The sequence below is a fragment of the Misgurnus anguillicaudatus genome, chromosome 25 (assembly GCF_027580225.2).
Source record: "Misgurnus anguillicaudatus chromosome 25, ASM2758022v2, whole genome shotgun sequence".
NCBI classification, from domain to species: Eukaryota; Metazoa; Chordata; class Actinopteri; order Cypriniformes; family Cobitidae; genus Misgurnus; species Misgurnus anguillicaudatus.
Window position 1 is genome coordinate 18194881 of NC_073361.2, and position 25215 is coordinate 18220095.

A 25215-nucleotide genomic window follows, 5' to 3' on the forward strand; every position below is an offset into this window, starting at 1 on the left:
CCTCAACGGATCCCAGCCTATTTTTTTGATGGATGACTGGTTTATCAGGGGGAGCACTAGGGGCCATTATTAAATGCAAACATCCATCTCGGGCCCAGCCGGGTGTAGGACTTTATGGGGTGCTATTTGGAAAGCGGAAAAAGATTCTGGTTGGTTAATCGGCATTCGCCTAAAACGAGAAGTGGGCGAGAGAGACGAGCACAGTGTGTATTCATAGAAAAACTCATGAGCATTGCATGCATTTGCTGTATTAACTGCAGCCATGCACTGTAGGTTATTCTCAAGAAATGCATTAGAAAAGCAAAGGCGGTTTCGCTAATGCCGTTTTCATATGATAGAATAGTTGGCATATCTTAAGCTAGTAACACAACTTTACAAGGCATTGTTCACTTCTCACAATACTACATTTAAATACGTCAAATGCCTAAATCTGCTCTGTAGGACAGTACCTCCGTTATTTTCTTCACTGTTTGTAAAAAAAGTGCAGAAGATTCTTATCAGGACCTGAGCCGTGTCATTAACCTCCCTCTGAACTCGCATGGATTTTCTGCTGAGAGAGGGAGGCATGGGTTTGACTTGAAATGCTGGCAAATCTAATTTGAAATTTCCCCTCTCTCCCCTGATTTGATAAGGGGGCTTCAGGAGGAGATGTTAAGTCCTGATCGATCAGCCCGTTCGATCACCACCAGATAACAGGATCTTTGTCCTTGCTTTGTTTGGCTGCGCATGTCTTGTAACCTCAAATCAAACGCTCTGCTGGTTGACCTATACTGAAATGTTAATTATTAACCAGATCAACATGATTTTTTTTTTGAAAGATTATGTAATCATTAATGCATTGAGTAGGCCACGTCTTCAAGAATACCCCAGTCAAATAGTTTTGGTAATATTGGATTACACAGACATATGTCTATGGTATTGTAATAGGTTTATATCCACACATGCGTTCACTGTTGAATGTATCCGATGTGGAGTACGGAGCTTGGTACTGTAAATGGTTGACGTGGTGGTACCTCTCCTCCCAACAATGTTGCCTTGTTTCAGCAGTGAATGTAGACTGCCGCAAGCCATTCATTCCTTTGTGTGGCGATGGGGCCTCTTTCGTTCCTGCAAGGGTCAGCCTGGGCCATCAGCTGGATGTATTTGAGATGGTGGTAGGGGAGGAGGGAGAGAGAGAGAGAGAGCAGAAAAAAATCAATATAACAGCAGCAGCAACAAACAGCGTGCATGTCATGAACCGGCACATAAATATGAATGGGATGGGCTCCTCCCCAGCATTTCGGCCCTGCCTGAAAAGCCCTCGGTTATTTTTACAGAAGACATAGCGAGTCATCAGATTCAGAGGGCCGTTTTATGGGTCATTGGGAGGCCGGTGCAGTGTGCATGTCGAGAGGACTCCGAAATGCTTTGTGCGCTGTCTTGATGTCTGCTGTGATGAGGGTCTGGTCACACAAGGCCATTCAAAGTCCACAAAGTTCATCTCAGGGGCAGCGAGAAAGACAGAGACGAGTGAGATAGATGAATAACCAGTGAAGTTATATTGGAGGACAGAGGTTGCCCTTACAACTATTAAAACTTTGCTTTTACCACTAAATTACAGGTCATACCCTAAATTGATTGATCTTAAATTCCCAGTGCAGTGCTAGATCTTTGGCTGATAAACAAGACATTGAGTGTGCTAATATTATTTATGACTCTGTGGAAATCAACACATTGTCTCTTCATGTGTCGTTTAAACTTTTTGTGTTTTAAAAGCGTTTTTTTTTTTACTCATTTACCCATTTAGGGTTGTACCACAGCAGTAGCGATGTAGCTTGCCCTTTGCCCAGCACAGTACTTGGAGGGTCTCTGTCAGGATCCAACTCGGAGGTACCGTCTCATCAGTCGGTGGTCACTTCCATGCCCACTCTCACCTCACTGCCCCCAGCTGCCTCGTTTACCACCACCTCATCCACACATGTGAGTATATGATATTATAGTTCATGGTGTCTGATCTAACTTGGATATGTATTTGGTCTGAATTTTACTTGGCACTATAAGTGGTCGTCAACCGTACCAGCTATTTTTGGGTGCTCATACATGTGTCTGGATCACAATACAAAATAAGTTCGGAAACAATTGGAAACAAAGTCTGCAGATTACATTTTAAGATGACAATGAGCCATTTGTATAAGTTTCAATTTAATATACATATCTCCTTCGACCCCCATCTCCAGTTACAGCCCCAAAAGTGTGCTAAATGTGTTGTTCAATAAAAAAAAATTCTATGTTGGTGATTTTGGTTATTGTATGTGGGTGAAATAATTGAAAGAGTTAATATTAAGCCAAAATAATGTGACTCTGAATCACAAGGCTAAATTTAAGCATTTTAGGGTGATTTTATTGTGTTTAAATTTCAAAATGGATAAAAATAAATTATGTTTTTCAGCACATGAGTCCTACGCTGTTTTAACATTTATAGTTTTACTATCCCTAGTACAGTTTTGTAACCAATATAGGGTTTATTACATCTGGAAAAGTTTGCAAATGGACATCTTTTAAATAAGACAACATAAGCCTGCCTCAAAAAAAGGACGCCCGTGACGCGAAGTAGGGGAGAACCAGGTTGATAGTAACATGGGACGAAAGTAACAAAGCTATTTTCTCCGAGCCCTGATTACATTTTTATTTTAAACTATGACAGCATCTTTAGCACGCAACCCTTGACCGTGCTGACAACAATTGTGTTATTTCGTCACCGTTTTGCGCGTCTAGGTCCAGAAAGCTGTTTTCAACCATGATAAAAAACATGATTCCTAAAGCGTTTTTTTCTTATAACGCGTTGTGTTTCTCATTTTATGTGTTACAGTACTGATCAATCTACAAATAATTTTTGCTCTAACACATCCTGAAGTTTGACTTCACTGAGTTTTTCAAAATAAAAGTAAATCATGTTTAAATGTCAGGAGTTACTTGTTACTTTATTCCGTCTGCTAAAACTTTGTTAAAAATTTATTTTATTCTCATTTGATTTAATTAAATTTTCATATTGTTTAAACTGTTAAAAATGTTTTATTCTTAACAATTCAAGTTTGTACTGTCGGGTTGCTTTTGAAACATTTGATGAAACTGACATTTAAAAAGAAAATGTAATTTCATTATTTTTTACAAAGATTAAGGGAAAAATATGTTTGTAGTTACATATTAACAAGGTCATGGCCATGTATATTTCCTAAAAACAAGTGTAACAAACACAACTATTCTGTTTTGTTGTGTTACTTTTTACCCAACTGTGTGTTACTTTCGTCCCAGCTGTCATGGTCAAAAGTAACAATGCACTACTTATGTTCAAAGTGAAATTATAGTAAAGTCGTTTTACATTTGTTCAAAATTCCACCTGGTATTTATAGACCACACTTGTGCGTTATTGACCACAGCAAAACTATATCTTTGTCTAAAACATTCTTTTAAAATGACGTTTTTCTAAAAATGGTACTTTCGCCCTTGCTCTCTCCTAATACGACAAATCTTAGTGAGCTTTCAGCTAACACGTACCACATATAAGCATCATTCTCACTAAATTAACCAATTAAGTAATATTAATATTAGTTTCAGTTTTATCAAGATAAGTTGTATGTGTGCACATTTTTTTGCACAAATAGTAATAAACTCCTACAAGTCACGAATGTACATTTTAGGTTGTGCTATTTACGTATCTTGTATTAAGTAGCCCATTTTTTGCGACACAGCAAGACCTTTTTATTACACAGTAAATGAATTCATTTTACAAGATCCCCGGTTTGTGCCAAAGCAATATTTATGTGGTTGAAGCGGTATATTAACAATAGGAGGGAGGCCGTCTTAAGTGTTCCTGACTACATAACATGTCAGTGTGAGAATTACAGTTGAAGTCATTTCAGACCTAATTTTTAATCTCATGGAGACAGCGTTTTGAGTCATTTAGGGTATTTATGACCCAGCTGCATTATGGTCTTAGTGGATGAACGTCAGGGTGTACGTGATTGTTTACATTAGCTAGTCATAGCGCTACAATAGATTGAATGTGTGATTAGGTAAACAAGACGTTTGGTGTCAACAAGAGAAATGTCTTTCTATAGTTGACCTCACGTACTCTGAATAAAATTTAGATTTACAGATTTTAGACTTCAGAATTACCCCCGCTTACGATTAGCTCACGCTGTGGGTTTAGATCGCAATTATAAAGAAAAGTAATTCTTACGGGACCCCCGAGCTGCTCCGAATGGTCCCTTTGGAAACCATTTGGGCACCAGAGACCGAGCACCGTCTCTACTGCTCTCCTGAGCATCTTTGTCCTGACTTGCGCTGCTGTAGCAACCACCCGTCTCCAAGCAACAGGGCTTTGTTTGCGCAGATCTGCCCTCTCTACAGGCAGGGTGGCCTTACATTAAGAGATGAAGTAGACCCACTGATGGCCCTAATGCTGCAGGGCTCTCAGCCCCTCCTAACGCACGCTTGCAAATATCTCCCATTAGTCCTAAGCTGTATGGCATAGCAGCTTTAAAACGATGGAGGGAGGAGGGGGTGTTCCAGGTTGTAGTTAGCTTAATAAGTAAACAGGTGATGTTTTTGAATGCATGTCTGTGTTGATCATTTAACTGATAATAGCAAAAATAAAAGCATATTTTACGTTTTATTCCTTTGTCCTCTGAAAAATGGTGAACAACATTTTTTTTGGTGTTTGCAAGCAAGGCAGTGCTGACCTTCAACCCCAGCACACACCCCCTAGGCTTGCCTCTATCCCACTCTTCGTTAACCTCCACAATGGTGCTGAGAGCCCTAAGCCTTAAAGAATCCGGCTGGTCCTCTTTTGCCTGTGTGGGCACATTGAGCTCGCCTCGCTGATGGGATGGGAGCTGACAGGCTGGACAGAGAGCTGTGTTAGTGGGATGAGGGGTTTTCTTCATACCAGTCAGGCTCCCTCCACTGTCCACACAGTCTGAATAAGGAAAGACTTAAGGGCTCGTTATAGTTGTGCGTAGGTCCTACGGCATAGGTTCCGCGTCGGTTTTCATTTATACTTTTGCGTCGTCGTCCGCATCGACGTGCAAACACATGCGCAGACTGCTGGTAGGCAGTATCCACGCGTGTAACCACAGTAGCAGCGCGACCGTCAAAGAAGAAGAAGCTTGACAAGTTAACCCACAAACAAAGAAGAAACAGCAACTTCTTGTGTATGATTTGAGATAAAGGAAATAAACAGTGACTTTTGTTGCAGTTTGAGTTAAATCACTCCTCAACTTGCCTCGTCTTTGTTTTCACCGTTGCAAACGGAAATACCTATGAGCAGGTTTTTTACCTGATGGAAGGGGTTCTGGTGGACCAATCACAGCACTTGTGGTCTGTGTAGAACTGACACGCTGTTAAAAAATTTTGCAAGGTGCACATCAGGCTACGCAGAGCTACGCACAGGCAACGGATAACCTACGGTGTAGAGCTTACGACTATAAATCTGGCTTTAGAGGACTGGGCCCTCACACTTTTAGAGAGTGCAGGATATCATAATTGTTTTTTTTATCCAACATATAAAACATAGAATGACTTAAGACAAAATGAGAGTCATGCTTGTCAAAAAAAAAAAAATTGTCTATGTGTGTGTGCATGTGTACAATATTTGTATTGATACCACTGGGCTGTCGAATGCTTTATTCTGATTGGTTGAGAAATGTTCCACGGGTATGCATTATTTTTCGATAAATGCACACCTAACCTGTCAAATGTCTTAAAATAGCCACCAGAACAATGTCTTGGCAATATCTGTGGTAATCGTGGTATAAGCGAAATAATTTACTTCGGTGCTTTGAATTATTTGTAAATAATGCACTCTACTCTTCGCGTCGTGCCGCATTAACACCTTGTCTGTGCATTATTTTTAAATAATTTAACAGCCCATCATCAATTATTCCTTAAAAAAAATTAACAGCGCGTCAGTTCTACGCGGACCGCAAGCGCTGTGATTGGTCCACCAGAACCCCTCCCGTCAAGTAAAAAAATTGACGTTGCAAAAGTATAAATGAAAACCGATGCGGAACCTACGTCATCATGGCTACGCTGTAGGACCTACGCACAACTATAATGAGCCCTTACGAATAAATAACAACAAAATCTGTTTGAAGTAGTTTATTTATATAACAAACAAAATAAACAACACATGGATTACCTAGGAAACCAAAATATTTGTTATTTTCGACGAGGTATTTGTTTAAGAGTTCAATTTCAGACACCGTAAGTACAAAAAACGTAAGTAAAGTTCGAACCAGACGCGTAATCGTATTTAAGCGGTTTTGCTATAAATAATTTGTGTTTTGAAGAATTTTATATTTTATTATTAAAAATTTGTGCTTATAGCATTTTTTCTATTCAACCAAATAAAAATATAATTAGTGTGTTATCAAATATAATATAAAAATGTGTTGTTATATTTTACAGTAATCATTTTTAAATGTGTTTAAAAGTTTAATGCTAAAATGTAAAAGAGTAATGAAAAGTTTACGATCACAATTTTGTGACAAACGTATTCTAACTTCAGACCGTGATAACACATGAATTCTGTTATATGAAGTGTTATATAAATAATTATTTGAACATGTGCTTCCTTTCAACTATGCACCACGACTAATCTTAGCCCTTATTAGGGAAATAGCTTAATTGGATTAAATAATTAGCTGCCGTAACACATGGTCTGTGGTGTTCAGGGCTGTTGCGAGCTCAGCCGGTTCCCCCGGTTCACAGGAAATACAGCTGACATGGTGTTTTATTATGCAGCTCTATAGCCAACAGTCACACGCATTCATGCACACACGCACGTTCAAGTGGGAACATGTACTCGCACATCCAGAATAATAGGAGGTTGACAGTTATTGATTCTGAACTGCTTTCTTATGTGTGTTTCTTCTGCAGTCAAACTCACTACCCGGATTCAACTTGGCGCCGTCTCACATGTTCGGAAACAGGCTGAACCCGAACTCGGCCATGGCTGCCATGATCGCCCAATCTGAGAGCTCCCCAGCAGGTGAGGCGCACAATGTGCAACTGGTCCCTCCTGCCGATGCAAATTCCTCCTTCTTTCTTTTGTTCCATTACTCCTCATCTTCCAGTCTTTCTCCACACCCCTGTGCTTATGGAATGTGTGGTCAGCTGTATCCCCCTCCCTCCTCCGGTCGCAGAGAGAGGGAGACACAGAGAACAAAACTCCCCGGGACAGAGAGTTGAAAGTGTGCATACCTGTTAAATGAAGCATGATACCACTCAAACATTTCATTAATCTGCACAATGACCGCAGTGATGACACGGAGGGGATTGCCTGGGGTTTTGGAAGCAGGCATACCCAAGACCCAGCTTCTCCTTCCCTCCCTCCATCCCAGCCCACTCAACACTTTTCCTAGACCCTGCCTAAAGCCTGGGGTCCCAAGGCTGAGCGAATGGGCTTGCGGAACCTTGGCGTAGGGGTGGAGCTGGGACCGGTTAAAAGAGAGGGCAGGAAAGGAAAAAGAGGAACATAGCCTTTGAGGAATAATGGATCAGTCATGCCCTCCTCCTCAAACGAAGGTCAGGGGGTCATTTGACTAACAATAGGAGAAAGAACACCCTTCCTTGAAGAGACCACCGCTTAAGCTTGTGCACTCTTGCCTTGTGCCCATTTTTAGCTCGGCATGTAAAGTATGCATAGGCCGATACATTGATATCAATATGGTGATTTTTCTTGACGGAAACCATATGATGGTTTATACTTTGTAATTTGGGGCACAAAAAAGCATTCGGCCGGTACGCTGTATTTATGCTTAAACCAATATACCGGCAAAACTGATAAATTGGCTCATATGTGGCCGGTTTGAGGTTCTTGGATCAATACTTAGTCAAATAAATTTATATTTAAACTTTTGAAGGCCAACCTAATATCAGCCCCAATGACTTCTCCACACTTACTTTCCATTTTCTTGCATCTTTCTTTCTTTCTCTTCTTTCTTTTTCTCTCTCTCGCTCGTTCTTTCTTTCCTTAAATTTTGTAAAGTGATACCTGGTGCTTTTGGGTCCATTCTGCGCTGCAGCCCCAGGGCTGATCCAGGGTCAGGCAAAGGGTCAGCGCCATAATAAGTCAGACCAGACCTAGAGCTGGTCGAACCGATGGGCCCTTGCCCCCGCAGGAGCCAGCTTGCCGCAGCCTGTGCTCGAGGTGGTAGTGGGCTGGAAAGTGTTAAAAAGAACAGGAGGAAAGGAAATGAAAGGAAGGAAGGGGGAAAAAGAGAAAAATGGGATTGGCTAAATGTGACTGAAGGGGGGTGGGGAAAAACGGCGAGAGCAAGAGAGAGAGAATAGAGGGGAGGGGGTTGTGCCCGGTGAGGCGCATATGTGATTCATTACTTTCACTGCAGAAAATGAAAAGCAGTGTCTGGCATGAGGCCTAGAGGCAGGGCAATAGGAGCCTCCACAGGGAAGAAAAGCAGGGGTGAGGGGAAGAATGGACAGCTTGTGAAAAGGGAGGGCGGGCGAGAGAGAGAGAGTGCATCTGAGAGAGAGAGAGAGAGAGAGAGGTGACTCGGTGACACACTCGGTAGTGTCAGTATGCAAGCTGAGCTACAAGCGAGAACTCTTCAGTCCTAAGATGGATTTCTTTAAGAGATATCTGACGGCTGCAGAACGCAGCGTGGATGCATATGCCGGTCGTTGCTTTTCCCAGACTCCTCTGGCACGAAGGCTCCTTATCGACTGCTTTCTATTTACCTTTCAGATCAGGAGCTGGGAGACGGAGCTCTTGGCTTCTCCAGAAGAGGAAACTCACCAAAGGCAAACCTCTCCCCTCGGTAAGTCCTATTTACATTCCTGAGTTTGTGTTCCCCTCCTCCAGGCTCAGAGATTTCGTTCTCCCACCCCCCACCTTTCCCCCAATCCTCGTTCCCAGCCCACTCGTTTCATTCCTCCCTCGCTCACTCGCCTTCCAAACAGCAGGCAGTTTTAAAACTCAGCTGTTGCTGATATTAGAGTTGCTGGCTGGTTTTTCAGTATGCTGAAAAATAGTTTGCCTTTTTGCTTAGCTAGCCCCATGACTGAAAAATAATATGGATTTTTATGTTGCGCATCCTTTGCGTGATTTCCTGTTCGTCAAACGGTCTACGGGATGTAATATTTTATATTGATGTAGAGGTATGCCGTTTTTCTCTATTATAATAGATGTTATCAGTTTCATATTTGCATGGTTGTTAAAATTTTGCGTTCGCAGTTTATTACATTACGCGCAGTATCACTTTACATCGCTCCATTCACGGTATCCATACCGAAAATGATAGTGTCCGCTTGTGCATGTCAACAAATCTCAGTGAATGACAAATTCGGCATATTTTGAAACTTCGTTAAAATTCATCTTTTTTTACGTTCTCACCGGAGCTAGCGCTCTGGGAATTTTGACTTCTGACTACTGTACTAGTGAGATTTATTATCTTGTGTGTCCGAAGTCAGCCCATCCGTAATGACACCAGAGATAGATTCATGTCTATCGAGTATCCCATGATGTAGAGCCTGAAGCTGGATGATGCATTCATGATAACACAGATCGCTGTCTGTCTTGACAAGAGCACGCTAAGATTTATGGTGTCGGACGCTTAAGCAGACCCGTGCTTTCTCACCGGCCGTTTGCAGGAGAACTGTGAACTCTGTTTGTCTTTACTAAGCAGCGTGTCTCCGTCTGAGGGCATGACGCCAGACCAGGAGTTCAGAAATTGTTGTTGTCTAGGCAACAACTGACTATTTATAGCATGGGAAAAACTACACTTTTATACAAGCTCAGCAGTTTTCTTTTAAATTTTGTTTTATTACATTATACATTTACATTGATGCTTTAGGCAGACGCTTAGGGTTACGTCTTACAGTGCAGTTAAAATTATATATTTTATTACTCTATGCATTCCCTTGGAATCAAAACCATCACACGCTGTTAATGTGTTGAGCTACAGGAAATCTTGGATGGATCGTGTCTCACTTTTTGTCTGTAAATGACTTTAGGTCCCCGCTAAGTGGCCTGCATATCCGGTATGATTCGTCAGGACCGTTGGTACCGGGGCTCGGCTCCGGTACGGATTCACTGCCCCCTGTGGCCACCAGCATCGACCAGCTGCTGGAAAGACAATGGAATGAAGGACAACAGTTCCTCCTACAACAAGGTTCACAGGGAGATGGTGAGTGCAATAATCTTTAGCACACAAGTGTTTACACGTATGTATACACAATGCATATTGCTTTCATGCACTCGGGTACAGAGGTGTTTGGACCTGTCATAATGTTGATCTTGTTGTAAATTATGTTGAGCAATGCAGTTGGAGAGCGTAGCTTAAATGCTTTATGAAGGTTAATGCTACTTTTGTGTTTCTGGTCATAAAGCTAAATTAAATGAAAGCAAAATCTATATGAAATGACTGTTTGGCTGCATCCAAAATCGCATACTGTGAGAGTAGGTACTGAATTAGAATATGAATATGGATAGTATGAATCAGTTGGGATGTACTTTATCCGCCATGTTTATACATCACATGACATGCGTCGCCAAAACTAGGGCTGTGCCGAATAATTGTGCAAATGCACGTTTTCTCAAAGAATGAATTACGGAAAAAATGCCGCCACATCCAATAGCCAGAGGGCGCTCTCGTGTAGAAACGCCATTTGTGCCAAAGAAGAAGTAGTATTACAAACACTATTCCAGGAAATGTCTAAAGGAATATTTATATCGCTGTTCTTCAAATTGTTTCAGGAATTTCATGATAATAAAAATATTTTGAATGATTGTGTTTGACGAGTGTTGCTTTTTTAAATGCACGTTATAAACGACTCAAACTCATAGTGATTTTAGATTGATAAGGACTTCCTACTGAGCCATAGTACCTGCACAAGCTGTGCATGAAACACAGAATCAGAGCCTTGCGATTCAGAATTGATTTCAGGCAGGTCTTTTTAATGGGGAACGCCATGTATCGGCACAGGCCTAGCCAAAACCCAACAAGTTTGTCTTGAACTGGAATGACATTAAACTAGCGCAATTTAATATTTCATATATGTATATGTATTTGCATCTGAACAGAGCTGCGTTACCACTTTTGGACATTTTTTAATAAAATGCTGCTGCTGCTTCTTTGTTGGATAACTGCTCTCCAGGGGCTCATGGGATAGTAAAGTGTCCATTGATTAAACACTTTGGGATCTTGCCGAAAGTAGTAGGTCATCCGGGTACTTTTCGCCTACTGTTTTTGGAATACTATGATATTAGACAAACTACTCGCCTCGCCTACAACTTTTCACCTACTATATAGTATAGAAGTAAGCAGGTTTGAATGCAGCGTTAGGGTTTCTTATTATATTCTTAGCATGCTGTGGGTGTTGTCGTAGTTACTAGTGGTAGCTATTATTGGTATTTTTATTAGAGATGCACCAATATTCAATTTTTTCCCAGGATACCAATAGCCGATTATTCAGACTGATATCTGCCTATGCCGATACTGATAGTTTTGTGGTTATATTAAAGAGCAACTATCGTCCGATTCACGATTTTACATTTCTTTTGATTTGTAAGTGTGTATTAGTACATGTTAACGATATGCAAAGGTACAAATCCCAAGGTAAACTATGACGTGATTTATCGTTTCCAGCGTAAATCCCTTTTTTTTTTGGACGACGGCAAACACACGGATTGTAGGCAACATTTTACTTCCTGGGATTGGTGATGTAGACAAGACGACATATCTTAATTCCTCCTGCTTGGACTCATAGCCTGTAAGTTAAAGGCGCAAAAGAGGATGTTTCACTTGACTGAGAATCCAAAGATCGTTACTTTTAAATGAGCGCATGCATAAGAACAGCCTTCCTCCTTCTCAGCTCATTTCTAGGGAACGCCTTCCAAAACTCGTGCACGAGTATTTGAACACGAGTGTTTGTTTACCACCGGCATATGCTGTGTCGCATCAGTGGATTCATTATGTGAAATGATATGATAATAAACACATAAGACGTAAAGTTAGATCAGTTGACGCTACTCCCATTTCAACTAGCATGTAGCAGACTGGTCGCCTAACAACAACAGTACAAGAACAACGTCGATACACCTGAATAACAGTACAACAATAATTATTCCACAAAGAAAGAATAATCACTGTTACCTGTCCAGGAGAATTTTTGCGAACTGCGCGTCTGTCTTGACACCTCTCTGTTACTTTATTGCTCTCCAGCGTTGAAATGTTTCTCCAATAACGACTCTGGTTAGGTTACGTTATTCTGACAATTTTCTCCTCTTCTCAGCGACTTAAAAAAAGTCTTTCTTTTGTGTCCTTCTTCGGGTTTCTTCTCTTCCATGGTGCAAATTCGAGGAGGAAAGCAGGAGTGACAATGAAAACAAACCGAAACTAAAGATGGTGTTTCATGCGCTATGCGTCACTCGTGTAAAGTTACTGTTGCGTCCACTTCTCTCACAAGAAATGTAATGGCAGTGATTGACAAGCCAGAGGGCCAATCGTTGACGCGATTATTGCGTCAACGATTGGCTGGTGTTTTTAAGGCCCTACCTTATGCACAGATGACATATATTAATATTATTACTTTCAGTGCACCTAATAAATAGTCTTTTATCATTTAATAAAGAGTTTATTGCAAAAATGTATTAAACAAACATCCTCTTTTCCACCTTTAACTCCTGTTAGAATTTCATTGTGAGCAAATCTTTCAAACATGGTAATGAGCGTCACATTTCCGGCTGATGTCAGAGAAATTCAGGCCAATCACAACGTACAGATTAGCTGGCCAATCAGGGACACAGGGCTTTTCAGATCGATGAGTTTTGTACAAAATCAATGCGTTTGAGTAAGGCAGGATATCTGGAGCTACAAAAATGTACGGTATGAGGAAAATAATGTGTTTTTTAACTATAAACCATGCAAAGACATTGTATTATACCAAATACATAAAATTACGTTGGTTTTAGCAATAAAATAGGTGCACTTTAACTTACATTAACGAGATTCTGAAGATTACATTTTCTGAATGTTATTCATTCATATAATGACCATTAAACTATTGATGTTTCTTTACATTCTTTATACACCTTGTATTTATATAAATACCAATTATTGGCAGATATATCGGTGCATGTCTACTATTTATTCAAAAAAACTATTTTTAAAATTATTTTAAAAATCTTTATATTGCTATTGCTCCTACTTTTTTATTGCTCATTTTCTTCAAAAAGTGTACAATGTCATTATTAAGACCTGTTATAAATTCATAGTCTAGAATCTAGATGAAAAGGTTTACAGATTAAGTCAAGTTATTTCAGGGAAAAAAATTAAAGGGAAGGCAATAAGTGTTTTAGTTTATTAAAATCCTTTAATTATAGTCATTATTGAATCATAGCAATATTCTGTATATTTCACGTCTTTAAACCTTGAATTTAACACGTTTCCTCAAGATTTCTATTTCATAGCAATAATTTGTTAAAATCACAAAATAAAACCGTATTAAACCGCATGTCAATCAAATACTAAAAGTTCGAAGTCTGTAATCATGTAACTGATTTATTAATTAATTGTATTTACCACAGTATTTACAAGCTTCATTGCCATCAGTTTTGTCTGTGTAAAGGTCCTGTGCTAAACTAGTGCAGCGTTTCAGTTATCAACTATAAGTACCGCTAGTATAGAAATAGTAGCAAGTTTCAGTAGCAGCAGTATCGTCAGGGTTGTGTAAATGAGCAGCAGCTGTTTCTGTTGTGATAAAGGTTTTTTGGAAACGGGGGGAGGCTGACAAACGCACGGCCTGAACAGGAAGTGGTACGGCGGTTGTGTTTTGCGGGTGTGGAGAGAACTTTCTGTTTGCCACTGATAGGAGACCAGTCTCGTGGTTTCGGTGACGGTGCATCTGGTTCGCATTTTAGCGGGGGTTGCTGGCCCCCGATCAGTGCTTAAATGCATGTTATTAAACTGACACGGGAAAGAGAGGAAGTCTGCAGTTGTTGTTCCTTCTGGAGGTCTTGATCTGCATGTCTGCAAACGTACAGATGTAGTTTTCGCTCTTGTGGGTTTACTGCTGTTATACAACCAAGCGAACTGTTCGATTCAATCAAATGTGATAAAAATATTTGCGTAACAATAATACAGGTAATGGGTTCGAAGTTTTATTCAACTAGTAAAGAATATAATCTGTGTGTTTTTTCATCCAGTCCTAGGAATGCTGAAATCCCTGCACCAGCTGCAGGTGGAAAACAGACGCCTGGAAGAACAGATCCGAACTCTGACCATGAAGAAGGAAAGACTGCAGCTCTTGAGCGCTCAGCTCGCCGTGCCTTTCACCCCCACGAGCACCACAGCCACCACTGCCTCCTCTCCTCTATACCCCAGCAACACTCACACAGGTCAGACACACACGTCACCTCTGCTACTTTCTGCCTCCTGTTTACCCATACAGTACTGACACAGCACAGTAACATACATACAAGCTCGACAACATGAGCGTCACAGTCTAATCCCAACTCTAAACACCCCCGATCCAGTAATTCACACATACGCGCACGTCTAACCCATGAGCCCGTCTCTCGCCTCACTCCCTAAAGTCCCAAGTGTGTTTCGGCCGACCGGTGCCGGATACGTCTCGCGTGCAGTATGAGGGCATCTGACGATAAAGCGTGCTCAAAACTGAACAAAGGCTGCGCGCGAGACGTATCGGCACACCAAAGCGTAGCCCAGCCTTTACACGCACACACCCGTCCGACCACCCCTCCTCCCCTCTGTTCTGCTCACGGATCTCCTCTCCCAACTCTAGCTAATCTGGTCTCCACATTCATGTCAAGTTGCAAAATCTCTCTCTCCTCCAGACATGCTGCACAGCAAGAACATTCAGCTAGGCAGCAGTGTTTTAACAGACTCCTCTCAACCCTTGCCCACTCAGGTAACTTCCTCTACCCCTGCTCTGCAGATGCCATCTGCTGGGACTGAGCACCTGTTTAGTTGAGTCAAGTGTTATATTATGTATATCTGTACGTAGTGTAATATGTAGTTACAGCATACCTTTAATGTTAAATGACTTTTATGGGTTGAACAGGTAATCACGGCTGTTCACGTGATCTCTTTCACTCTCACGCTCTTGTGCTTTCTCTCTTTCTCTGTCTCTCAGGATCACCTGTCTGGTGGCCATAGTAGTGGAAGTAGCACGTCCTCTCTCTCCACCCCTCCTTCTGCGGCACACAGTCCCCCCCAGCAGCAGGTCAACGGAGTCGGCATGGCCGGGGTGGCCATCCAGCCTGGCAATGCCAACTCATCCCTGCCTGGCATCGCTGGGGTGACCGGTCTGATGGGCGCTCTACAGGGGAACCCCCTGGCCATGAGCGGTATCGTGGGTGCCCTGAATGGAGTGATCCAGACCTCCCCCAACCTGACCCAAAACACCAGCCCCCTGACCTCTCATCCCTCAGCAGCTACCAGCGCTTCTCTGCCCAGCAGTCTCAATAATAGGTACACGGTCACTTTCGCATGTATTTAGGCATTTGTATTTTTTTTTAAAGGGACACCTTTTTTTTGAAAATGTATTCATTTTCCAGCTCCCCTAGAGGTAAACATTTGATTTTTAATGTTTGGGAATCCATTCAGCTGATCTCCGGGTCTGGCGGTACTACTTTTAGCATAGCTTAGCATAATCCATTGAATCTGATTAGACCATTAGCATCACGCTGAAAGATAACCAGAGTTTGAATATTTTTCCTATTTAAAACTTGACTCTTCTGTAGTTACATCGTGTACTAAGACCGACGGAAATTTAAAAGTTGTGTTTTCTATGCTGATATGGCTAGGAACTATACTCTCATTGTGGCGTAATAATCAGGGACTTTGCAGCTGTAACATGACTGCAATGATATTACGCAACAGCCGAAAATAGTCCCCTTAGTAACTTTCAATGGCAGGGGACTGTTTTCGGGCACTGCGTGGTATCATTGCGCCTCCTGCAGCCACGTTGCAGCAGCAAGGTATTTGATTATTGCGCCAGAATGAGAGTATAGTTCCTAATAGTTCGTAAATTATATGGTCTTAATTTTTTGTATACTGTATACATACAAAGAGCTCAGATGCAAAACCCTCTAAATGCATCCGACATATTTTCTTGTAAATTAGTGTTTTATCAGACTCTTAATGGATTTTGCAAAAAAACTGTTTTTGAATGGCCTGAGGCCAGGATTAAGCATAGTTGAAGTGAAAGTATTTAATGAATGTTTTTTATGCGTGCCGAGAGCATTCGGTTTATATCATTGTCATTTTTGATTGAGAGATGGCATTTAGTGGCTTTTGCATCTGAGTTCCTCATATGTTGGTTTTTGAATGTAAGTGTAAAATGTGGCTTTGCATGTTGGTTTGTGTTATGTAACACACATGCCCATTTTCTTCATTTCTTTCTCTGTCGCTTACGCTTTGGGGGATTCATCAGCGTGACCTCTGTGAAAACCAGGTGAGGATTTGTGTGCTTCGCATCTATCCATCTTATTTCTCTCATTTTCCTTCTTTGTACGCTGATTTTGTTTGGCATTTTAAAAATGCACCTTGTATTAAAAATAACAACTCATGTTCAGTTTAGATAAGCTTAACTTTCCCTCAATCCAGAGCAACAGCATCACCCTGCATAGTTGTTATTGGATCTTAAAGGGGTCATAGTGTGAAAATCTGACTTTTTCCATGTTTAAAGGGGCCATGGCATGAAAATCTGACTTTTTCCATGTTTAAGTGCTATGATTGGGTCCCCAGTGCTTCTATCAATTTAGAAAATGTGAAAAAGATCAACCCAAGTAACTTAGTTTTGATAAACCATTCTCTACAAGCACATGAAAAAATAGGTCGTTGAAATTTGGCTCTCCTTATGATGTCATAAGGAGATCTTATTAAAATACCACCCCTTAATCTGCACTATCCAACCGCACTGCCATTTAGTGCAGGGAAACGCACAATTGAGTTTTAATTGCAACAAACCACCATCATTGTGATCAGTGTTTAAATTTCATCAGCTCATTTGCATTTTAAAGGACACACCCAAAACGGCACATTTTTGCACACACCTACAAAGTGGCAATTTTAACATGCTGTAATAAATTATTTATATGGTATTTTGAGCTAAAACTTCACATATGTGCTCTGGGGACACCAAAGATTTATTTGACATCTTAAAAAAGTCTTGTGCCATGGCCCCTTTAAGTGCTATAATTGGGACCCCAGTGCTTTTATCAACCAAGAAAACATTAAAAAGAACAACCAAACAACTTTGTTTTGGTAAACCATTCTTTGCAAGCATATGAAAAATTTGGTTGTTCAGATTTTGCCTGTTTTGTGAGGTAGGTAGCATATTCAATTACAATAATACCGCCCCTTAATCTGCACTATGCAACCACGGCACTGCCATTTAGTGCAGAGAAAAAATATTTGACAGCACAATTGAGTTTCAATTGCAACAAACCACCATCATTGCAATCAGTGTTTGCATTTCATCCGCTCATTTGCATTTTAAAGGACACCCAAAAACGGCACATTTTTGCTCGGACCTACAAAGGGGCAATTTTAACATGCTATAATAAATTATCTATATGGTATTTTGAGCTAAATCTTTACATGCGCAGTCTGTGGACACTAAAGACTTATTTTACATCTTAAAAAAATCAGAATATGACCCCTTTAAACTTTTTTGTTTTTATTTGTTCTTGGTTTGTTTTTGTTTATTTTGTATTTGAACTCCTTTTTGTATCCCAATTCCTTTTTGATTTGTCTCTAGAAAATTGCATTTTCCAAAGCAATGACGTGTGCTGCACTTGTGGTTTGCGTTTTGTGTGTGATAGGTGACAGGAAATACACTTTCTAATGCAATTTTGTGTTCGGTGCAACTTTAATGTGTTTGTGCAGCCATGGGAAATGATGCGTCTGTGCAGGACGTTTTCTGAAATGATATTGTGAATGTAGTTCTCTTATGGGCTCTCTGCATTTGTGTTTGCAGTACGGCAAGACATCTGACAGAGCAGCACAGGCAGTTCCTGCTTCATCAGCACCATCAACACCAACTGCAGCAGCTCTTCAGCTCCCAGCAAGCCACGCCGGTATGATGAGCACCTACACAGTCTCCGTTCGGTTCAAAGCTTAGAGTTTTAAAACACTAATAAATTCATCACACGATCATAGACTGTAGACTAACACAAATTGAACAATGGAAATTGACGATGACTGAAGAAAAAAGTATGTTATATTTTAGCATCTTCAGTATAGTCGCCTTAATCAAGTAGTTTCTTTTCAAGTAGTTTAACCTTCATGATTGAAAGACTGAGCCGGTCTTTTTGTTGCCAGTGGCGCAAGCAATAATGTCACGCTACAAGCACACTCGCAGTGGAAGCAGCACCCGATCATTATCCAGCAGCATATATAATGTGAGAAAATTGCAATTGGTGCATCTCTAGTTTCACCCTGAAATGCTTTTTTTATGGAGACCTTCACATTTATTCCAAGCTCCTATTGGCTGCTTTTTCTTCATTATTTGAGCCAAGTGATCCATATCAAAAACATTTACTGATTTTTTTTGAGAGAGACATTAACATATTGACACATGTAATTTGAAGCATTCAGACGTTTGCCTACAGATCAAAACATTTCTGTCAAATATTCATAGATTTTTTTCAGTAGCATATACATTTATTGCAGCTGAGCAAGCTGTAATATTGCATTGTTAAACGAGATATTGCACTATTTGTGTGTAATATGCATCAGATGGTCCATCTGAGGCTGAGTCTAGACGTCTCATCACACTGTCTGTCCGTCTGTCTACAGGAGCAGCAGCAGGTTTTGCTCTATCAGTTAATGCAGCAACATCATCAACAGCAGCAGAATGACATGCAGCTGCCCATCAACAGCTTGCTGCCCAGCACCCAGCCGGCCATGACCAGCAACCCCTTCCTCGCCGTGCACGATAGCAGCGCTCCCAAAACTGGAGTAAGTAGTGCACTTACTACTAGTTTCCTGTTATGTTAAAGGATTAGTCAGTTTTCTTAAAAAACGTCCATCATTCATTGATCATTTGCTCACCACCATTTCATTCAAAATGTTGATGTCTTTGTTTGTTAAGTCGAGAAGAAACTGTTTTTTGGGGAAAACATTTCAGGATTTTCCTCATTTTAATGGACTTTAATGGACCCCAGCGCTTGACGGTTTTGATGCAGTTTGAAATTGCGGTTTTAAAGGACTCTAAACGCATAAGGGCAAGAGGAATAAAAAAGTGTGCACTTTTGGACCACAGCTTCTCGTCTTCCGGTCCGTGACGCGCCAGTGCGACCTCACGTAATTTGTCATCACGTCAAGAGGTCACGGATGACGTATGCAAAACTACGCCCCTGTGTTTACAAGTGTGGAGAAAGAGGAACGTTCCGACGTTGTTGTATGTGGAATGATACTAATTAATGTCTTTGTGTCAGTTTATTGTTTAAAATGGTCCGCAAATGTGTGTTTCATATATGTAACGTGACCTTTCCACGGCATTACGCAATTACGTGAGGTCACGCTGGTGCGTCACAGGACCGCAGAAGGACGAGAAGTTGTGGTTTGGAGGTGCATATCTTTTATTTTTCTTATTTATCATTTCGCTAAATAAGACCCTTATACCTCGTTTGGGATCATTTAGAGTCCTTTGAAACCGCGATTTTGAGCTGCATTGAAACTGTTGCGTGGTGGGGTCCATTGAAGTCCATTAAAATCCTGGAATGTTTTCCTAAAAAAACATAATTTATTTTCGACTGAACAAAGAAAGACATCAACATTTTGGATGACATTGTGGTGAGTAAATTATCTGGATTTTTTTTTTTTTTTTTTTTTAAGAAAATTGACTAATCCTTTAAATGATTGATTTAATCAAGCACTGAATTAGCAGAACTTATGTCATATTGATTCCGAGGGAACAAACATACTAATAAAAAATATATATATTTTGAATGCACCAAAAATGTTAATATTTTACTGTATGTGGTGTATTGATGTATTCTCCCATTCTTATGTAGCGGCTAGGAGACAAGGCTGTATCTGCGACAGGGCAGGAGAAGACCTGATGCAAAAAAACAAAACTGAGGAGGAGGAGCTCTGCCGTATGGATCTTTCTCATCTGCTTATCCCAAGAGGCCAACTATCTGAGCAGCAAGACCAGAATATTCACCCACCATACGAAACTCACACTAGCACCAGCCTTGATATGTACACACACACACACACTTGCCAGTTTGATGCCCATCTGGCAAAAAACATGTTGCACTGAGTTTGAGTAAATCACTTGCTGTAAATTTCATGGTCCCGTAGGGGCTTGCACACATATGTGCATGCACAAGCAGTCTCTCTCACCCTGACAGTGTGATAAAAATGACACTTTGGTGTGATTTGCTGTGGGCGGAGATCTTGGATGAGAACTGGAGTTGCCGGATGGTTCAAAAGTCGAGGAGGATTTATCTGCTATCTGCACATGCTTTGGGATCATCTGACCTCTCCGTTACCCCTTTAACAAGAAACGTGTCGCGATAATTTCAATGAACCCCCATCGTATTTGTTCGTCTGTGGTCAAATGCTGAATCAATAGGACATTTGTGCACCGTGAAGGCCTTCTGCGTCCTGATCTTGAGCTTCCCCCGTTCCAAAGGTACACAAACTTTCTCACTGACCCGGCTGCACTCTTTGAAGAGAAACTACCTCTCAAGTCAGGTCACATAAAACAGGCCCTAAACCCAAGTGCCTGGCTCCATTCTCCAAGTTGTTAGCTGGCGCCACGCGCTAGAGACGCTGCCAGTCTCCCTGTTTTTTTCTCCTCTCTTTCCAGTTTTATCAAATGAATACAAATCAGCGTCGCTCAGGCTGTTCAGAGAGTCCCAGACATCTCTGCCCGTACAGTGATTACACTGAAACCTGTCTGATTTCGAATGTTTGTGCTGCAAGCCAACTTTATGGTTTCTTTTTTATTTATTAGCATTCATTGCATGTTGGGCACAAGGTAATATATTTTAACGCCCAACTCGCGAAATGTTTTTATACTACTGTAAAAAAAGAAGTCTCAGCTCTTTTGAGTCTTGTAAACATTTTGATGAACGTGTCTGGTGTTTGAAGTTAAAAACAGAAAAAGAAAAACCCTACTTGACAATGACGTTTCTTGTGGTCTTGTACATACGCCTGGTTTCTCGTTTCTATGTAAATTAACAGATGCATATTGGATTAAGAATAAGCTGTCGGAATAAATAAGATTTAGTTAGCACAGTTTTACCTCTTTTTTGTTGTAAATAAATATTTGTGATTCACTTAGTGGTGTGAAGGACTGTTTTAAAGCACTGTTAGTGAGTTCGAATCTTTTCCCAACAGGCTTTGACTGGTGACTGGATAAAGTATTAATTTATTTTTGTATGTGCAGGGACTTTTTTCTTTCTTTTTTTGCACCATTTTATTGACGTGGTTTTATACTCCATTATAATAGTGGTTTGTGGTTTGTCCACGTTATCATGTATATGTACAGAAATTATGCAGATTCTCTAAAGTTTGTATTTAAAACATCAACGAAAAGTGAAATCCTGCTTCATATTCAGAAATTTTCAACACTGAGATTGTAGTGTTGACCTTTTTTCAGTGATAAGAAATTAAATCTGTTTATTACAATGCTTGAAGAGTCTTTGTAGTTTATACCACAGTTGTTTAACTACAGCAAAATATTTAAAGAGTTTCGTTGCTTGTTTTTTGGTTGTGCATTCCAATTAATATCAATTCAACTGCAGTTGGTTTGTTTTGATTTAAACCTTAATAACTTAAAAAAATACAGCTAAGTAGCACCATAAAACAAAATAATAACATGATAACATAATAATAAACATGTTTTGACAAAAATGTTAAAAACGGAGTTATCTCGTTTTTCAAGAAAACTCTTCATTTGTAGCAATGGGCAAAAATACATTGTATGGGTCAAAATTATCGATTTTTAATGCCAAAAATCTTGTTCAAATTATGTTCCATGGAGATATTTTGTACATTTCCTACTGTAAATATATCAAAATGTGTTTATCATTAGTAATAGTTTTGCTAAAAACTTCATTTGAAAAACTTTAAATGCGATTTTCTCAATATTTAGATTTTTGCCCCCTCAGATTTCAGATTTTCAAAATAGTTGTATTTCTGCAAATAGCAAATTTATGCATTGTCTCATCCTAACAAACCACTCATCAACTGATCAGTTTTCAAATGATGTATAAATCTTAATTAAAAAAATGTGCCCTTTTTTACATTAACTTCCATTTTTTATTTATTTCCACATAATTTATTTTACAATAAATTGTACTAATATAGACTTTCTGTTTCTCTATATAGTATAGCATAAAAACTATCCGTAAAAGTTTTCCAATTCTGAAACACTTCTGCTACAATTAAATTAAAAAGCATTAAGTACAACCGAATGCTTTCAAATTGTAATTAAAATCATCTTATTTGATTTAACCCTTAACTAGTAGTATGAATATCACTGTTGTTGCCAAATATGGAAGCTAAAATTGAGATCAAAAACACAGAGCCCCCCTCTCCTTTTTCTCCTAAACTCGAACCCCTTGTGTTTGCTGTTTGGGTGAATGGAACCCATTTCTCAGCATGACCCCCGGGGCCCTGCCCACTGTTTCTGCCCAGCTCAGAGTGTCCCTGCTGTGGGAACAGCAGGCCCTTCTCTCCCCTCATCTTCATCAAGCTGTCCACACTACTGACCACCCACTGACCTCTGACCCCCCCACCCCAGCCAGATATACTCAGAACGGCATGCACACAATGGAGCCAATGACAGCATTCACACATCTGAAAAATCTTCACTTTATTTTAATCAGATGAATCCATTATTACGAATTTGTAATACGTCACGTTTACCATTACCACTATGCTTTTTCCGTGATTAAAAACACAAACTACATTTTCCTGAAAGCTGCTAATAATATTTTTACTCCATTAGCAGCACTACAGTGATAAATTAAATGCTTAGTTCAGTAGCCCTCTCTCATCTAGTTAGTGATGCCTTTGTGTTAATACCCTGCTCAGAGAGAGCAGATGGGGTAATAGGAGGCTGGGTACTGAGCCTCTCCACCAGGTGCACTGAAGGAGGGGGATTCGAAAAAAAAAAACCCCAGAAGATCCTCAGGGACGCTTCATTTTCACTCCGCTGCCTGTAAGGAATGGATTCAGCTTACAGGTAGGTAAGAAAAGCTGCTAAGTGACAGAGCTGGAGGGGAGGTGATTTACGGTCTCCGCTTATTCTCTCTGGAACTGTAAACCTGAATGGCCATATCAAATTGAAATGAAAGATTATTATTACACCACAATAAAAATGTGCGGTTTGACATAAAGTTGTTGAAAGGCCATTCAGGATGACGCTGCTTTGGGCTCCATACAATCACTGTGAAATTTCATTTCATTCATCATTTGTTGTAGCTCAAATGGGAGATCACTGTGTTTAAAGGTGGTGGGAGCAATCCCAGGGAACACACATTCTGATAAAAAAAAAAAGTATAGATTGTAATGCATTGTAAGTCACTTTTTGGATAAAGCATCTGCCAAATGCATAAATGTGTAAAGAAATAATTTCTAGGAGGACCGACTTTGGCCATGCATTGCAATCTTACTCCTAGCTTAAAACAATTCAGAATCCTCCTTTATTCCTCTTTATAATTGTCATGTATGTACTGACATACTGAATAGGGTTCAAAGCACCATCAAGAGTCATCTTAAAATTGCTGTTGTTTTGTTACTACCATAATCACACCCCAAGCAGATATCTTGCCTTCTGCGCTCGATCCCCATCTAATGCATATCCTGTCATCTCTGTGCAAGGATCCCACAGCGCACCACCTCTCTTTACTCTTTCTTTCTTTCTCTCCCCACCCATCTTCAATTCTCCTCCCTTTTTCATTTATGCTGATGATTTCCAGCTGCTTGGGCACCATTCTGTTACATCTGTTTCTGCTTTAGTAATTAATAGCTCACTTTCTTTTCCCAGTCAGACTCAGAGTCCCCCCCTCCATACTCTTCTCTCTCCTGCCTTATCAGACCTGTCAATCATGTACTGGTTGTTTAAACACGTCACGGCCAACCCCCCTCTCGGTTTATTTCTCACTTGCTCTCTATTTTTCTCTAAGGCTTGCTGTCTAACTTTCCCCTCTCTCATTTTCTCTCTTTCCCTCCTGCTTGTTCTATGCTTTATCTTTCTCCACTTCTCGGCTGCACCCCTCCTCCTATGCTTATTCATTCACATCTTGGGCATTTGGACACACCCCCTCTTAAGTCCCATCCCCCTTATTTCCAGCTGAACTCCTGTCCAACATCAACGGTTTCAATCAGTCTGCCAGGGGCCTATGGGGACAGCAGCCCTGGCTCTCCTGGGTAGCTAGTTAAGGACCACTTCTGTCCATCTGGATGCCTGAACAAAAATATTTTTTGTAAGTGGTGCAAATGTATTGTGGTATTAAAAAAAAGAAAAACAAAATGTAATTTGAAATTATTAATTTATTAAATTAAATTATTCAAGTCAAAACCTACAATGCATTGTTTATTATACCTTTAATTATTGGCAGATGTTTGTTTTGTCATTTGTTAAAAAAATTAAGAAAACCTAGCTAAAGTATTTTTTTTAATTCTGTTTTCGTTATAAAACCTTGATATATTTAATATTGGTTAAGTAAAGCCATTTAAAAAAAATTAAATTAAAGTTTAAGAAATAATTGATGCCCAAAATGACGAGCTCTGTGCCGCAAGCATGCTCTACAGCTAACTGCAGGAAAACGCTGTCTATAAATTAAATCTTTCATGTGATATATTTTTCTATCAATTTTTCATAAACATTTCTAAAAAAATGCCCTCTCTGCATTTCTGAAGTCCCTGATTCGATTCTGAATTCCTCCTGTGCAGTATCCTGTAGTTTCGAGCACTTCCGGGGGGCCCGAGGGGCCTTATCTTTACTCCTCATTTCTCGATCCTTACAGTACGAATCCTCCCCTGCCATTGAGAAAGATTAGTACAGGGTACAGGGACTGCAGTCCTCCCCCAAAACTCATCACAGATCCCTCCCAGAGCTCGCGGTGGACCCCCACAGGTTTCCCTCCTGTTGGATAATGGTCCCAGTGTGGCCCGGTGGGATTGAGCCACATCTCTCTTCATACGCAGACAAGCTTATTCT

General features: G+C 40.3%; 1 protein-coding gene across 6 annotated transcripts in view; it reads left to right on the forward strand.

The window, feature by feature from the left end:
• mllt10 (MLLT10 histone lysine methyltransferase DOT1L cofactor) overlaps positions 1-21676 on the forward strand; it is a 59524-nt gene extending 37848 nt beyond the window's left edge. For 4 of the 6 annotated variants that reach the window (XM_055181345.2, XM_055181347.2, XM_055181349.2 and 1 more), the window contains 11 exons: positions 1787-1959; positions 6919-7030; positions 8747-8819; positions 10015-10187; positions 14207-14398; positions 14858-14931; positions 15157-15494; positions 16459-16479; positions 18007-18106; positions 18828-18989; positions 20048-21676. In XM_055181345.2, the coding sequence (XP_055037320.1) occupies positions 1787-1959; positions 6919-7030; positions 8747-8819; positions 10015-10187; positions 14207-14398; positions 14858-14931; positions 15157-15494; positions 16459-16479; positions 18007-18106; positions 18828-18989; positions 20048-20095 (1466 nt within the window). In that variant the 3' untranslated portion in view covers positions 20096-21676. Of the gene's footprint in view, positions 1-1786; positions 1960-6918; positions 7031-8746; positions 8820-10014; positions 10188-14206; positions 14399-14857; positions 14990-15156; positions 15495-16458; positions 16480-18006; positions 18107-18827; positions 18990-20047 lie in introns of those variants that run through there. The other 2 variants (XM_055181346.2, XM_055181351.2) reach the window with 2 other exon arrangements.
• Positions 21677-25215: the final 3539 nt, after the last annotated feature.